The following is a 10978-nucleotide window of genomic DNA, read 5'->3' on the forward strand; positions in this document are numbered from 1 at the left end:
TTGCAACTTTTTTTATTCCAGTCCAGGCTTCAGAACAATAAACCAAACCAACCCACACCCCCAAGGTTGCACAGTACACATTTGTCACCTTCATACCTCCACACCTGGTCCTGCCCCCATCCCCCAGGGACCTTCCTCCAACACCAGTTAGACATGGTGGTCCCCAGGATGCTGCAACAGACGGGACACTCCTTTGCATAACGGCCCCCCCACGACTGAACCATCGGTTTCTCAGGGTAGGAAACCGCTTGTTCTTCACTGAAAAGGCTGATGACGCGGTCTCGGGTTGCAGCCCAAGGCAGGAAACTCCCTCCAGCGACTGCTCCGGGGAAGGAGATGAAAAGCCAAGCAGGTGAAGCCTTTGCCAGCAGAGGAGAAGACATCTCTAGCCTTAAAACCTGCCCCGGCCTGGGCAGGGCAGCGCTGAAGTGGAATCCTCACACCAGCCCAGTCCCGTTCCCTACTCAGCTAAAGCCCCTCCTACGTCACAGAGCTTGTGTTACCGGTGGGCCAGGAGTCTCTTTTTCCAGTCCCGCAGGATCCCCCTTTATTATTATTTTACTTCCACCCTGCGGGCAACTCACCACCAACAGCAAGGGAAGAGTCTGAAGGAGGGGACATGCCTCTGCCCTTGCCGCCATCCGGAGCCGCGCGCCGCTCTCCCCGTCACAGGAGGTACCAGGCGGCAGCTCCTGCCACCACGGCCACGCAGGTCGCCAGGAGCAGCTGCACCAGGGGCTGCTTGGCCAGGGCCACCGCGGCGTGATAGGGACAGCCGGGTCCCACCTTGTCTGCTGGAACACAGAAAGCACCGTCAGCGCCGCCAGGCTTGTGCCACACACGGGTGGCAGCTCTGGCCGTGCCCAACACCTACCTAGTTTGTCTGCATAGTAGGGGCACTTGCGTATGTCTCCTTTTCCATCATGGACTGGAAAGCCTCCGTCTTGGGCTTCTTCGGTCAGTGTCCTGCCAATCTTGTCCAGTTCATCAAACACCTGCAAGCGGTCACAGCGAGTACGTGAAGCGGGCAGGGCCAGGCAGCTTTCACCCAGAACCAACCCAGAACCATCTGGAGAACAGGCAAGACCCACTCCTTCCCTGCCTCACCCCACGCTGAGACAGCACGTGCCCCTCAAGTGGCGAGTGCCCGGCAGGGAGACCTGTGATGACATCGGGCACTTGCTACGGCTCTGAGAAGGCACAGCCCGTTCCACGAGCATCATGTCAGACCCAGGAGCGGGACAGATGCAGTGTCACCCTGCTGGGGGTGGGAGCACGAGGCAACGTGCCCTCCCCTCCTGCTGCAGACCCTCTCTGGGGTCACTGCTCCTTGGCCAGGGAGCTCCCCAAATTCTGCTGCCAGGGGTTTCCACACAGATCCTGACAAAGGCACCAACCACATCCCACCATGTTTCTGGCCAGCTTAAACCACAACGACCTACTACAGGAACAGATTAAAGCTTCCATCCAGTAGATAAGACTATGTTCCTCCCCCCTGAGGCAGGCAGCAGCTCGGTCAGGTTTCATGAAAGGCAAATACTAAGGGAAGGAATAAGAGGCCACAGACATTTGTGGCCATTGGGCAACATGTCAGAGGTGAGACAGGAGAGGAGCTGTAACCAGCGTGGTGAAACACACTCCAACTGTCTGAGGGTGTCTCAGAGGGAGGGCTCTGCTCCCCCCGCTGCTTCAGAGCCACACAGCCCTTGAATCTTGGAGTGAAGTCATCTTCGTTTCGCCCTAATCAAAGGCTCGGCTGTGGGGTCGGGAGGGCTCTGCTCCCCCCGCTGCTTCAGAGCCACACAGCCCATGGGAATCTTGGAGTGAAGTCATCTTCGTTTCACCCTAATCAAAGGCTCGGCTGTGGGGTCGGAGCACGGGAGGAATTCCCATCCATGCCTTCGGGGGAAGAGTTACTCAAACCAGAATCCCAGCCCCACCAGATGGAGGGGCTCCGGTGGTCTCAGACCCCAACCAGTGCCTGGAGGAGCAGCCTGACTGAATTAACTTGGTCCAGACCCAAAAGCAGCAGCACCGACACGCAGAGGGGTTCAAAGGATTAGGGGCAATGGCTTCAAGCTGGAGGGGAACAGATTTAGACTGGAGATGAGGAGAGGGTTCTTCACTGTGAGGGTGGTGGAGCACTGGAACAGGTTGCCCAGGGAGGTGGTTGAGGCCCCTTCCCTGGAGATATTCAAGGAGAGGCTCGATGAGGCCCTGGGCAACCTGGTCTAGTTGGGGGTGTCCCTGCTGACTGCGGGGAGGTCGGACTAGATGACCTTTGGAGGTCCCTTCCGGCCTGGGCAATTCTATGATTCTATGATTTTCTACGTGCATGTTAAATCTGAAGGCTCGGTTGGCCTCTTCCACGATCCTTTCCTTGGTGTTCTTGTCCAAGTCCAGAGCGTTCATCCTCGCTCTGTAGAGCTGCTTGAACTGCTGCGCGTTGGAAACGTTGTCAAACACGTAGAACTGGATCCCTTCCTCGGTACTAGGCAACTTCAGGGCCCTCTGGGCTACCTTCTTCAGCACTTGGCCACCTGAGAGGTCCCCCATGTAGCGTGTGTAAGCGTGAGCCACCAGCAGCTCTGGCTCGTGCTGTCCCACATGATGGATTCTGTCCACATAGTGCTGAGTTGCCTCTGAACACTGGATCTTCTCTTTCCAGTCTTCTCCATAGAAATAGTTCAGGTCTTTGGCCAAGGCTTCTCTCCGGTGAAGCTCTACGGGGAAATACAGAGGAGCAAAGACTGGGTTGTCCTTGTTGCGATCTATTTCCTCTTCCAGAGCCGAGTAGGTGAAGTAAAGTGCCACGGTGGCCAGCTACGGACAGAGCACAGCTGATGTCAGAAGCCATTCACTAGATGGGCACATCACACCTTGTGACTGCTCCCCCCCTCCACCGAGTTGGGGGAAACGAGGAGGAAACCCCCAGGTTTGACTCAAAACCAGCCTGGAGAGCCCGTACCAGGCAGGTATCACCTGAAGGATCAGAGACTCGTCTCTGTCTAGGTCTACAACAACCACCCCTACAGAGCACAGCTAAGGATTAGTCTGATGTTGCCAGCTGTGTGCCCTGGGCCTCCTGTCACCTTGAGAGGAGGGCACAGGGACAAACTCTATCCAAAAAACACAACTGGCACCAACAGCCTTATGCCATAGGGGACAATGTATATGCCAAGACCTTCAGGACCAGACAGCGCTGCTCAGACCTCTTCTACTCAGAAGAGCAAGCAATCCAACCTGAGGCCTATGGAAAACAGCCTGGTCTTCAGAGGACGGAATAAGTGCTGAACCTCATGAGGATTTCACTCCTGAACAGCTTATGCCACCACTGTCTGTGCTGCAGCCACACCTGCCTGGAGCTGCCAGCAGATGCATGCCCAGAAGCCCAGTGCTTCCACCTAATCCAACTTGTGCTGGGCCAAGATGCTCCTCACCCCCTGGATACACCAGGCAGAAGTTCTGGACAAGGGCCCCCCTCCATATCACCTAGAAACAGGATTCTTGCCCCTCCTCCACACCACCTAGAAACTGGATTCCGCCCCATGCCCTACACAGGGGGCTGTGGGGCTCTGCCTCCATCTCCACCAGCCACCGGGTATGTCAAAGAGCTCCTCTGCCACGGCAGCAGAGCAGACCTCACCTTGAAGAGCTCCTTCTTGATCCGACCTTTCAGGAAGTCTTTGACAAACTGAGTGTTCTCCGCCCGGTCGTGGGATTCCTTAGTCCCCTCCTTCAGCAGCTCCGAGAGGTCGGTGGGACTGCAGGCAAACAGGGAAAGCTCCTTTCACTCCACTTCCACAGGAGGAACGTTTGTCCCTGCTGTTTGGAGGGATCCCCCTTACTCCCTACCATCTCAGTTTGGAGAAGGTGGGACCCCTCAGGCTGGCACCACCAGGAGGAAGCAACAGTGGCAGAAGCCAGAGGCTCCTTCCACACAGGTGGGCACCCATGTGCCAGCCAGACTTGCCATTCTGGGAGGGTTGGGGCTTACTGGGGGCTCAGACCCAGGATGCTGAAGCCATTGCCAAGGATCCTCTGATCCCTGCACCTTTACTTTTGCTTCTCATCCATGTGACCCCCAACAAGAGTACAAAAGGAGACCTTGAGGGTATGAAGTAACACCACTAAAGGGTGCAGGAGCCTCAGTGATGCCCTCCTTGGTCAGTCTGGGGAAGGAGAAACGCTCAGGTAAGAGCAGATGCATCCACAGGCAGGACACCAGGTTTTCCAACTTGGGAATAAACTGGTGGAGAAGAGATGAGAGCCCAATGACAAAACAGGGCAAGAACACCCTTAAAAAATTTATTTATCCCGAATTACACTGTTTTTGCAGGTTTCCACAAACTGTCTTTCTGAACAAAAAATAAAGCCTATGATTCTAGGTTGCAGTCACCGCATCCACCTGGAGTTTGGTACAGAGTTATCAACACCTACACTCACTCAAAATTATGTCAAAGTGCACCTTTCAGTTTTTACAACCAGTTTGCTAGAGAGAGCACGTTGGTGTGAGCTGTAAGAGACAGACTTTGAACGCTCCAGACCCACTGAGTGGCTGAGCACCACAGCCAACAGGCCAGACAAGGCCTGGGTGTGCTAGGAGAGCCAGGCAGCATTAATTTCTCCTGAAACTGAGCCTGTCGAGTCAAAGAGGAGTCAACCAGCCCATACCTGGGTATTCTGGGAAGCACCCTATTTACTCCTCCCATTTCCCAACTCTGAAGCCTTGGCTTCTTTGAGCATGCGTAGGAGTGGAGCAATAGGAGGAGCAGGAAGGGTTTGACCCTGAAAGAGGGGAGATGGAGCTGAGATGTGGGGAAGAACTTGTTTGGTGTGAGCGTGGTGAGAGCCTGGCCCAGGTTGCCCCAAGAAGCTGTGGCTGCCCCATCCCTGGAGGGGTTCAAGATGAGGTTGGAGGGGGCTTGGAGCAAATTGGACTGGTGGGAGGTGTCCCTGCCCAGGGAAGGGGCTTGGAACTCGATGATCTTTAAGTCCCTTCCAGCTCTAACCATTCTATGATTCTATGTATTTGAATTTTGCTTTTTAAACTAGCCTCCAGGAAAAGATCCTTGCCTAGACCAGCAGGTATTCTGCAAAGGCAAGAGAGGCAGCTCACTGGGGCAGAGTTCACCTCTGGAGTCATCTTTCAAAACAAGATGCTGTTATCACATGAGGCCGCCCAGCAAGCCATGGAAAACTGGCTCACCTTAGCCAGGAAGGCACAAACACAACTGCCAAACAGTCAAAGCATTTCTGAAATGCGGGTTTGATAGTGGAGACTGAGAAAACAACTGCTTGTTGTCAGCCTTAGCCGGATTGCTCTTTCCCATCCCTTCCACCCTTCCAGTACAGCTTGATTAAATAGATTTTACTGCATATACATTTGATTAATCACCTACTGGAGTTCTTCACCCCTTTTCAGATGAGGAGAAAGACCACTCCTTTAGCTGGAAGGTCTCTTGCCTTGCCCAAGACTCTGTCTGTGCCATGTTGAGAGACAGGACTCACCTGACACTGTTATCTTCTGTTTCCTCATAGCGCAAGATTTCCCCTTCTTCTCCCCCCTCTGAGCCCTCCATAGCTGATGGCATCGCTGCTCAGTGCTGGAGATCAGACAATCTGAAAGGCAAAATTAGAGAGGGATTTGAGAGAGAGAAGCTGCCTTTTGCAAAGGGGTGCAGTCTAGCGAGGGGCCTCAGAGCTGCAGCACCCCACAGGGTTGGTGAGGAGCAGCCACCAGCCATTTCCACCACACAACAGGCACTTTCAGGCCAGCAGTGCTTGTTCAGTTTAGTTACCCCAGGTGAACCTCAACACTAACACCCAGGACAGAAAACATTAACCTCAGCAGAGGTGTACAGCACAGCAAGCAGCCTGCACTGGGCTTCCTGCTCCAGAACAGCTGCTGGATGGAGATCAGAGACCTCAAGGTTAGCAGTCTGCACTGAAATGGTGAGAAAGCTGCTGTCCACCTGTGCTACCAAAAACCTCGACCAATGTTAGACTCTGAGCAGAGTAACTGGAAAGGGAAGCACCTCTCCCCTTCAGTCAGAAGAGCATGCCACTTGGTTTCCACAGCAGTAGGAAGCCTGCAGTCTAGCGAGGGGCCTCAGAGCTGCAGCACCCCACAGGGTTGGTGAGGAGCAGCCACCAGCCATTTCCACCACACAACAGGCACTTTCAGGCCAGCAGTGCTTGTTCAGTTTAGTTACCCCAGGTGAACCTCAACACTAACACCCAGGACACAAAACATTAACCTCAGCAGAGGTGTACAGCACAGCAAGCAGCCTGCACTGGGCTTCCTGCTCCAGAACAGCTGCTGGATGGAGATCAGAGACCTCAAGGTTAGCAGTCTGCACTGAAATGGTGAGAAAGCTGCTGTCCACCCGTGCTACCAAAAACCTCGACTGATGTTAGACTCTGAGCAGAGTAACTGGAAAGGGAAGCACCTCTCCCCTTCAGTCAGGAGGAAGAGCATGCCACTTGGTTTCCACAGCAGTAGGAAGACTCCCCTGGAAGAAAGCTGCAGTGAATTAGGCCAGCCAGGCTCTGAAGTCAAGGCAGCTCACAGGGGAAACAAAAGCCTTCCCTGAAACAGAATATACGAAGAGGAACTTCCAAAGCAGGGGCAGATCTTACTGCTCTGCCCTCCCTGGGCCATACTCCATGAGGAGTCAAAGCAGCCGCTCTCTGAACAGAATGAGCTGTAGGTATCTCCTTCTGCCACCCACACACTCCTCTCCTGCCCAGCAGGTTTACATCAAACCCCAGAAGTTAACTGGGTTCTTCCTCCTCTTTTGCAGAAAGAAAAAAAAGGTCTCCTTGGATGTAGCAGGATGCACAAGACCCACCCAGAAGCAGGAGCACGACACCTGGCTTACTCCATCCAAACCCCCCTGTTAAGCCAGAAATCCAGCCCCCTCATTTATCAAACGGCCCCGTAATCAGCTTTGTGTCGAGCAGCACCACCACCTTACAGGCAGCCTTGCCAGATGGAACTAAGCTGCTTGCTGGCTCTTCAGAAAGCACCCACTGTACAAGAGCCATCCCTCACACTCCCCCACTTCAGCCCTGCTGGGTGGGCTGCATCCCCAGGCTCACTGCTCAGCCCACGGCCAGTGGTTGGGAGAAGGGCAGACACGCAGCTGTGAGCTCCCTGAGCTTGTTAGCACAGAGCCAGCACCAGCACAACAGCTGATGGCTCCCAGTATACTCCAAACACACCAGTTATAAATTAACTGCCCTCTGGTTCTTCACCCCTGAGTTTCTAAGCCCAGTCTTACAGCTGCTCCTGCTCTGGCAGGACTCAGCCAGGAGCACCAGGAGCCAGGTCTGAGCACCCATCCCTGGGTGCAGCATGGCAAGACCCCCCGGCTCGGGCACAGCACCCAGTCTGGAGGACACATCCTCAGGGGTGAAGGTTTCTCCTGTGACCACGCAGCCTTTGGGCTCATCAGGACAGAGCCTTCCCCAAGGGGAGGACAGACCAAACCGTATTACTTCGTGGTACAAGCCAGCCCAGAGCAGCAGCAAAAGCCATCAGGGGTGGCAGCCCAACGTCCCCATTGCCCTGCCCCACAGGACAGGGGATGGCACAGCCCCCCCATCCCTTGGGTAGCGAAATTTGGGGCAGGACGATGCAGCTGGGGCAGAAAGTGCCACCAGCACAGGGGCTCGGAGCTATTTCAGGAAACCAGGTTCAGGTGCTGTATTGTCTATTTGATCATTCACTAGAACATTCACACCAGGTCAGCAAACAGGACCTACCTCCACTCATCACACAGCTTCAAACATCGGGAAATCCCACCACAGGGAAGGGAAAACCAAAAAAAGGGGCAAATAACCTGACCTGGCTCAGCCAGGAGCCTGTCATGGACACAGGGAGAAACAGCCCGCTTGTCCCCCAGTGCAGCCAGCCAGCCTCCTGCTGATACAAACACACAAATTCTCATGACACCCTGGTTTTCCACTCAGCCTATTTCAGGGCCAGGCACTGCTCAAGAAATGCAGATTCCAAAATTAAACTTGATGAACTGGTTCCGATTTATCTTATACTTCCAGAGAGCCAGAGTCCTGGAGGAAGGGTGTGCTGCCTCTGCTCACTGCCAGGTCTGCAACAGCCAGAAGGGGAGAGCACTTTGACACTGTCCATGCCTCGGAAGAGATCTGAAGGTTGATGTTAAATCCAACCCAAAGGAACACACTGGATCAGAAACTGTGGGAAGAAGGGGTCAGCATGCAAAAAGTAATTTAAGGACTCTGGTCTGCTCTCCCACAGCTTTTTTTGTAGAGGCTCAGTGCCTCGGAAGAGATCTGAAGGTTGATGTTAAATCCAACCCAAAGGAACACACTGGATCAGAAACTGTGGGAAGAAGGGGTCAGCATGCAAAAAGTAATTTAAGGACTCTGGTCTGCTCTCCCACAGCTTTTTTTGTAGAGGCTCAGTCTGACATGTTCATCTCTATACACGGGGCAGTGATGACACCACTTCAGCCTGAGGTGAGGACAGTACACACACAGGGAAACTCGGAAGCTTAGATATTTCCCAAAACCATCTCTAGTATAGACACCCCCCTGATGAGCCAAGAATTCAGGAGACAAGTCAGCACAAACCAAACCCCTGTCCTTTTCAGTATGAGGATATCGCACAAGAACGCGGAGGAGGGAAAAAAAAAGAATCAAAAGCATTATAACTCTCATAGACTGTTATAAAACTGGCAACTGAAAGCCCACGACGTGGCCACTGGTCAGAGCCATGGTTTCTGGGGCATTCTGCTCCTCTGGAAGAGGCAGTGCCCCACACAGCGAGGGGGAGGTTCAAGCAGTTGCCCTCCTCCGCTGCAGAGGCTGGAACATCATTTCATTTGCCACGAGAAGCTCTGCTCATCAAGACCCTGGCTGATGTTCAGGGTAAACACATACCTCCCGGTGCCCTGACGGCAGCAGCCTGTTTGGGAGAAATCCAACAGTCACAAGAGTCGGGATAGCAGGGCTGCAGAGAAGGTTTGGTACAGAACACCTCAGCACTCCAAACATTTATTTCCCAATAACAGCGTTTAATCTTTCAGAGAAAATATCCCTGTCTCATCCAGCCAGCAATTAGTTTGCCCCTACACACATTTCCACAGCAAGCTTAACACTCAAGATGCACAGCTGTTCTCCTCAGGGTGAGAGGACAATCCCAATAACCCTGTGCCTTTTGAAGGAAGCACAGGCTGCTGCAGGGATGCTGAAGTCCTGGCTTTGCTTGGGCACCCTCGGATAAACTTCAATAATTCACAAACACCCAAGCAGCACAAAGTTCATGTTTGCTGTTCAACTAGGATGCAACTTCAAGGTGCTTCCCCACCTGCAGAGCTTACATCCTTATTTTAACAAGGGGCAGAGTGTGCCTGGACCAAGCATCACTGCAGCTGAGACAAACCCAAGAACTTCAGTGGCTTGAAGAGTCATCACAGAGGTACCCTGCCAAGAACATCAGGAGAGCCTCACGTCTCCTCCTCCCCCTGCGGAGGTATTTGGCACCGGCTGCTACTGCAAATGGAGGCTCACAGAATAAATTACTACATTACCTGATCCCAGGTAGGTTTGAGACTTCATCTAGACACAGCCAAAATTTAGGCAATAATTCAAGTCTAAGATGCTACTAGCAGTGCCCACACAGACCCTACTTCTGTCTCCCAGAGCTGCAGTCCAGCACCTCAAGAAATTGACAGTGGAGGGAAACTCCCAGCAAATTCACAGATCTTGTCCAGCTCCACACTTCAGTAAGCGGCCCTCGTGTCAGGCAGCACATCGGGAATCTATTTTTGCACACTGGCTAGGAGAACAGCACAAAGGGCAAGTAAGTCAGACAAGGTTAGATCTGTGGGGGAGGAAGGAAAACCTCAGCGTGACAGATAAACAGCCTTTGCTTTGGGGAGAGCCAGCACTCTCTGCCTGTCCCAGCAAGCAGCCAGCTGTGCCAGGGACACCCCCAGCAGGGCCAGTGACAGGCACTTACAGCTGATGTATGTAACGTGTACAAGCACCAGGCACTGTGAGACTTGAATAAGGCATCTGTTTCACCCAACAATGGAAAAACATTGATAGCAAGAGGCCTCAGAGGGCCGAGAAGAGCCAAGTGCCCCCCATACCACCAGGAGAACTCCCATCCTGAGAGACATCCTTCACAAGAAGCTGTCGTCCCCCCCCCACAGCGGAACCGCTGCGGGGACATGAGGCGGCTGCTCTGGCTCACGTCCTCGGCTGCTGTGCGGTCGTTCGCCCGCGGGGGCAGAAGGAAGAGATTAGGGAGGCCTGACGAAGCCTGGCCCCGGAGCTCGGCCAGCCCGGACCCCGCAGACGGGGACTGTGGGCCCCCAACAACCCCAGGCCCATTGAGGCCCGTATTCCCGCGGCGTGACACCGGCAGCCGGTGCCGGCCACTACAGGCCTCCCTGCGGCCAAGGGCTGAGCAGGGCCTTGAGACGGCCTGGCCGGTTGGCCCAGCCGAGCACCGCCCCGCCGCGCGGCACCGGGCCCACCTGCCGCCGGGAGGCCGGGGGAGCCTGGCCTCCTTCCCGCGGCAGGGAAGCGGTGAGCGGAGCCCCGCAGGGGAAGGGAAGGAGGGTGGGTGGGGAAAGCCCCGAGGGCCTCAGCTCGGTGCCGGCCTACGGGACAGCGGCCCCGGCGGCCCAATCCCGGCCCCGCCATCGCCACCCCCGGCCCGGCCGCGTCGCCATGGAAACGCGCCGCGCGCACTCACCCGCCGTTGCCCCGCGCCCTCCGCCCCGCGGCGCCAGACAAAGGCCCGGCACGGCCGCCCGCTATTTATAGACACGGGAGGGAGGGGTGGGGGGGAACTGAGGGTGTGGCCAATCAGGAGCCACCGACCGCCACGCTCCGGCACCGCCCATTGGTGGAGGCGGCCGGGGTATCACGCGGAGGCCCTACGCCCCTCCCCACTTCACGTCCGCCCTCCACCAACAGCGGC

The 10978-nt window shown here is 55.0% G+C and overlaps 1 protein-coding gene across 2 annotated transcripts; it reads right to left on the bottom strand.

Annotated features, from left to right (window-relative positions):
- Window positions 1-528: 528 nt before the first annotated feature.
- HMOX2 (heme oxygenase 2) lies at window positions 529-10809 on the bottom strand. 2 transcript variants are annotated; one of them, XM_014936517.1, is made up of 6 exons: window positions 10751-10809; window positions 5512-5622; window positions 3647-3764; window positions 2332-2823; window positions 875-995; window positions 529-791 (listed from the first exon to the last, which is right to left on the bottom strand). In XM_014936517.1, exons 2-6 carry the CDS (start codon window positions 5592-5594, stop codon window positions 667-669), a joined length of 939 nt encoding a protein of 312 aa, XP_014792003.1. In that variant the 5' UTR covers window positions 5595-5622; window positions 10751-10809; the 3' UTR covers window positions 529-666. The 2 variants fall into 2 exon arrangements, with proteins under 2 accessions (XP_014792003.1, XP_014792002.1); XM_014936516.1 differs by having other exon boundaries at window positions 529-794.
- Between the last annotated feature and the right edge of the window lie 169 nt (window positions 10810-10978).

The sequence above is a fragment of the Calidris pugnax genome, unplaced genomic scaffold, assembly GCF_001431845.1.
Source record: "Calidris pugnax isolate Ruff unplaced genomic scaffold, ASM143184v1 scaffold17, whole genome shotgun sequence".
Lineage (NCBI taxonomy): Eukaryota > Metazoa > Chordata > Aves > Charadriiformes > Scolopacidae > Calidris > Calidris pugnax.

Excerpts from the sequence above, each read along its gene's own strand:
- HMOX2 (XM_014936516.1), bottom strand. The coding sequence starts at position 5,594 with ATGCCATCAGCTATGGAGGGCTCAGAGGGGGGAGAAGAAGGGGAAATC. Across the intron at positions 3,765-5,511 it reads ACAGAAGATAACAGTGTCAG|TCCCACCGACCTCTCGGAGC; the intron begins GTGAGTCCTGTC and ends GTTTGCCTGCAG. Across the intron at positions 795-874 it reads CTACTATGCAGACAAACTAG|CAGACAAGGTGGGACCCGGC; the intron begins GTAGGTGTTGGG and ends TCTGTGTTCCAG.